The sequence below is a fragment of the Eimeria tenella genome, genomic scaffold (assembly GCF_000499545.2).
Source record: "Eimeria tenella Houghton genomic scaffold, Eth_scaff32, whole genome shotgun sequence".
NCBI lineage: Eukaryota > Apicomplexa > Conoidasida > Eucoccidiorida > Eimeriidae > Eimeria > Eimeria tenella.
Window position 1 is genome coordinate 321,077 of NW_013543049.1, and position 5,233 is coordinate 326,309.

The 5,233-nt window shown below is 50.3% G+C and overlaps 1 protein-coding gene across 1 annotated transcript in view; it reads left to right on the plus strand.

Annotated features, from left to right (window-relative positions):
• The window catches only part of ETH_00006285 (DNA-directed rna polymerase I largest subunit, putative), a gene marked incomplete at both ends in the record, with an annotated part of 6,266 nt that extends 1,541 nt beyond the window's left edge, over positions 1-4,725 (plus strand). The window contains 9 exons of the mRNA XM_013376192.1: positions 142-247; positions 578-1,040; positions 1,359-1,494; positions 1,664-1,809; positions 1,936-2,410; positions 2,613-2,780; positions 3,188-3,451; positions 4,126-4,364; positions 4,566-4,725. Of these exons, the coding sequence (XP_013231646.1) occupies positions 142-247; positions 578-1,040; positions 1,359-1,494; positions 1,664-1,809; positions 1,936-2,410; positions 2,613-2,780; positions 3,188-3,451; positions 4,126-4,364; positions 4,566-4,725 (2,157 nt within the window). The remainder of the gene's footprint in view (positions 1-141; positions 248-577; positions 1,041-1,358; positions 1,495-1,663; positions 1,810-1,935; positions 2,411-2,612; positions 2,781-3,187; positions 3,452-4,125; positions 4,365-4,565) is intronic.
• Between the last annotated feature and the right edge of the window lie 508 nt (positions 4,726-5,233).

Sequence of the window (5,233 nt, forward strand, 5' to 3'; positions counted from 1 at the left end):
CCTTATGGGGGGTTTACTGGCCTGCGGCCAAAGCGCTGCGTGTTCCTTCTGTTTAGTACTAGTACTACTGCTGCTGCTGCTGCTGCTGCTGCTACTGCTGCTGCTGCTGCTGCTGCTGCTGCTGCAGGTCGCACTGGGAAGGCTATTGGCTCTGTGGAGCTGCAGGGCTTTCAGCTGTATCCGCTGCTGCAGTCTCTTTTCAGCCACGACGAAGACAGATTGCTGCTGGCTTACTTATTCCCCATGAGTAAGCTGCTGCTGCTGCTGCTGCTGCTGCTGCTGTCGCGTGTGCTGCCGCTGCTGCTGCTGCTATTGTTCTGGCGCGTGCCGTTGCTGTTTTTTGGTGCTGCTGCTGCAGCCGCCGCTGCTTTCTTGCCTTGCGCTCATGCTGGTGTTCGCGGCGGTCGTGCTGCTGCTGCTGCTGCTGCTGCTGCTGTTGCTGCTGTTGGTGTAAGTATTGCTTTATGGTGCCTGGCAGCAGCAGCTTTAATTTGTTCTGTGCATTGGTGTTGTACGGCGTTTACTGTTGAACCGGCCGACCAACTTGCTGCTGCTGCTGCTGCTGCTGCTGCTGCAGCTGTGCGTCTGGGCCCGTCGGTGTTTTTCCAGCAGGTGGTGGCTGTGGCAGCAAATCGTTTTCGGCCGCCGCCAGCAGCAGCAGCAGCAAAAGGGTTTGGGGGCCGCGAAGCAGCAGCAGGGCGGCAGCTGCTGCACCCCCGGACGCAGCAGCTGCAGGACATTTTGAAGTTAAATGAAAAATTAAAATTTGCATTAAATGTGCTGCGGCATCCGGACCCCTTGGGGGCCCTCAAGGACCCTTCGCAGTGGGCGGCGCTGTTCATGGGGGCCCCCGAGCAGCAGCAGCAGCAGCAGCAGCAGCAGCAGCAGCAGCAGCTGCGCCTGGCGCCCGAGCAGCAGCAGCTGCTGCAGGAGTTCGTCGAGCAGCACGCAGTGGGGGGGGCCAAGTGGCTCAGCACTTATGCTCTGCAACTTCAATTAAAATTAAATGAAATGACGGACAGCACAAAAGCCGAAAAGCCGTAAGCCCGCGCCCCAGGTGTACGTACACCCCAAGCGCATGCATGCGCCTGCTGTACGTACACCCCGGACCTCCCCAGCCCCAATCCCCGAACCCTAAACCCTAAACCCTAAACCCTGAATAGTCCTGAGTCAGTTGTAGGGCGAGGTTTCGGGAGGTGGGGACCTGCGAGCGCTGGCCGAAGTGTCGCTGGCTGCAAACCCTAAACCCTAAACCCTACGCCCTAAACCCTAAACCCTAATTTAGGGTTTTCGGACTCGTTTGAAACGCTGAAAAGGTGGTTTTGCGTCTTTCTGAAGCTCTTCTTTTCCTTTTTCAGACAAGCTGCTCCTCCGGGAGTTCGGCAATGGATGGAAAAAAAAGCAGGAGCTATTCGCCAACGCATGCAGGGCAAACGCGTCAACTACGCAGCCCGCACTGTCCTCGCACCCGACGGGCTCCTCGCCCCCAACGAGGTCCCTAGGGTTTCGGGTTTAGGGTTTAGGGTTTGGGGTTCGGGGGGCAGCGTTTGGGGTTTAGGGTTTGGGGGGGAGGGAGGTGCAGCGGGCCTGGCGGTCTGCTGGTCCCAAAGAGGCCCCTAGGGTTTAGGGTTTAGGGTTTAGGGTTTAGGGTTTACGCGTGCAGGTGTCGGTGCCTCTGGACTTCGCAATGAAACTCTCAGTGCCCGAAGCTGCCACTTCTTTTAATGCTTTTGCTTTGAGCCAAATGGTCATTAATGGCCCTTTCAAACACCCGGGGGCCCTCGCCCTAGAAGACGATCAAGGCAACTTGTGAGGGTTTAGGGTTTAGCGTGTAGGGTTTAGGGTTTTGGATGTGGGCGCATCCGCGGACTGCCAGGGACCTCTTTGTTGCGGCATAATGTGCTGCTGTTGCTGCTGCTGCTGCTGCTGCTGCAGCTACAACTTGGAGTTCATGTCTGCTGCAGCGCGCGCGGGGAAAGCAGCAAAGCTGCTGTCTGCTGCTGCTGCTGGCGCTGCTGAGGGTCGGAGTTTTCGGGTGTACAGACACCTGAGAGACGGGGACTTGGTGCTGATGAACCGGCAGCCGTCTTTGCATCGTTTGTCCTTAATGGGACATTTTGTGAAAATAAATAAACCTTTTAATTCCGAATTTAATTTTAATTCTTTTCTCGAAAAAGCAGGACTCAAGAGGAAGGACGGCAGCTACAGACAGGTCACCCGCGCGCTCCTCGACAAGCGCCAGCAACAGCAGCAGCAGCAGCAGCAGCAGCAGCAGGGGGAGCCTGCTGCTGCTGCTGCTGCAGCAAAAAGCGACCAGGCCCCAGAGAGAGTCTTCAGAATCAACTTCGTCAACTGCAGCAGCTACAATGCAGACTTCGACGGAGACGAAATGAACTTACACGTCCCACAGGTCAGCAGCAGCAGCAGCAGCAGCAGCAGCAGGTGGCGCGGCGGCAGCAGGTAGAGCACTTGCAACAGCAACAGATTGAACAGCAGCGGCAGCAGCAGCAGATAGAGCAGCAGCAGCAGCAACAGCAAATCTCTGTGCGTCAGCTCTCAGCAGCCCATTTCTGCTGCTGCTACTGCTGCTGCTGCTGCTGCTGCTGCTGCAGGACCCTGTGTCTCGTTCTGAGGGCCGTTTGATATTAAATGCTGACAGCCAATTCACAGTTCCCAAAAATGGAGATCTCGTGAGGGGTTTAATTCAAGACTATTGTCTTGCGGGGGTTTTGCTGACTAGCCGCGACAGCTTCTTCGACTTGCAGCAATTCAGCACCCTCGTCAGCCCCAAACCCTAAACCCTAAACCCTAAACCCTGGCCGCGGAACCGCAGCCGCGCCGGCTTCCCCGATTCGCAGCAATTCAGCAGCTTCGTCAGACAGCAAACCCTAAACCCTAAACCCGAAACCCTAAACTGTAGACTTTATATTTATTCATAAATAAATAAATGAATAAATAGACAAATAAATAAATTGGATTTCATGTAGTTTGTATTCAGTTGAGTTCGTTTGTTGCTGCTGCTGTACTTCCCCTGGCCTGGCAGCAGCAGCTGAGGCGTTTGTCTTGCGGAAAAAAGCTGAAAAGTTTGAAACTTCTTTAAAAATGCAATTAAAAACAATTAAAATGAATAATAAAAGAACTGAGGACAAAAACAGGACAAATGGAGTTTTGCATTTTGAAATTTCAGGTGTATGCGGGTTTGGAGCGGTACTTGGGGTGTCACGACACCTGCGTGCGGATCACCCTGGACCGCTCGAAAGAGCTCGAAGAGGCTTTTTCGGTGGATTTGGATTTAAATTGCAATTTAAATTCAAATTTAAATAAAAAATCGAAAATCATTTCAAATTTTAACCCCAAAAACGGCAAAAATGGCCCCAGTTCCACCCCGGAAGGCATCGCTCTGCTCACCCCCGCAGTCCTCTGGCCCCGGAGGCTCTGGACTGGCAAACAGGTTTGGATTTATTTATTTATTTATTTATTTATTTAAATAAATAAATAAATAAATAATAAATGATAAATAAATAAATAATTAATTAATTAATAAATCAACTAACTCAAAATTAGTCATAACAAAAACATTTTTCTCTATTTGCAAATGCCAGCTGGCAAGTGTCCTTTGCCATTTAGCATTTACTTTTGTTTTAATTTAATTTTATTTATTTCATTTAATTACATTTAGTCGATTTATTTTTGTTTTATTTTTATGTATTTTATTAATTTTTATTTGTTCCACTTACTTTTATTTGTTTTATTAGCTTTATTATTTTATTTACTCATTTGTTTTTATTTGTTTTTATTCGTTTTAATTTCTTTTATTTTTTTCGTCGAGTTGTTTTTATTTACTTCTGTTTATTTGATTTACTTCGTTTACTTTTTTTACCTTTATTTATTTTTATTTGCTTTTAATTTATTTTTATTTTATTTTATTTATTTTAATTTGTCTTAATATATTTTTATTTTCTCAATTTACTTTTAATTGGCCTTATTACCCAGTCTTTAATGCGCTTTGTTCACTTTAATTATTTCTTTTTAGTTCTTTTATTTTTGTTTTTGTTTTTCTCTTTTTATTACAGACCAAACTCTAAACCCTAAAGCCTAAACCCTAATTTGTGGTTTTACCCACAGGTCATCACAACAATCCTGAAAACCCTGGTGGACGGCTTTGCCCGCACCCGCCTGCGCCACGTGACTGCTGCTGCTGCTGCTCCCCCCCGCACCAGCAGCAGCAGCAGCAGCAGCAAAAGATTAGAAGAAGCTTTGAAAGGGTATAAAGGAATTAATTTGGAAGCAAAAGCCAAAACGCCAGGAGACGCCTGGGGGGGTGTAGAAGACGGAGACACAGAGGAAAGCACAGTTGTAATAAAGTAAATAAATAAATAAATGAATAGATAATAAACAAACAAACAAGTAAATAAATATAAATATAAATATAAATAAATAAATATATAAATGAAAGGAAAAAGAAACGCAGGATTTGCTGCGCAGCCGCAGCAGCGTGCTGCACGGGGAAAGAGCAGCAGACGCATCTGCTGCTGCTGCTGCTGCTGCTGCTGCTGCCGCTGTAGGGAGTCTGAGCTGCTGCAGGGGGTCTTTGACAAAAACCAGTTTGGCAGCAGCAGCGGCGGTTTGCTGCACTGCGTGTACTTGCTGCTGGGCTCCACTGCAGCATCGGCGCTGCTGCAGTCCCTGGGTGCCCTTTTCTCCTGCTTCCTCAAGCTGCAGTGAGGCTGCTGCTGCTGCTGCTGCTGCTGCTGCTGCTGCTGCTGCTGGGGGTTTCGGGGTTGGGGTGGTGCAGCAGCAGCTGCTGCTGCGCCTCCGGTGGCGCCACCGCCCCAGCTGCTGCTGCTGCTGCTGCTGCGCACTCTCCGGCCTCTCCTGACGCAGCTCTTTCCCCTGCTGCTGCTGCTGCTGCTGCTGCTGCAGCGGCGCGACCACATCCCCGGCGGACTTTGTGCTGCGGACGGACGGGCTGCAGCAGCGCGAGGAGCTGGTGCAGCAAATTGTGCATGCAGGAACTTTCTTACAAGAACATTTTGTCTTTAGAGTTTGTGGGCAGCTGGGTGCTGCTGCTGCTGCTGCTGACGAAGCTGCTCACCAGCTGCAGCGCAGGCTTGCAGCCTACAAGCAGCAGCAGCAGCAGACGCCTGCGGCTCGTGCTGCTGTTGCTGCTGCTGGCGGCGGCGCTGCTGACGCCGCAGCAGCAGCAACGGCGGGGGGGGCAGCCGGAGGAAGG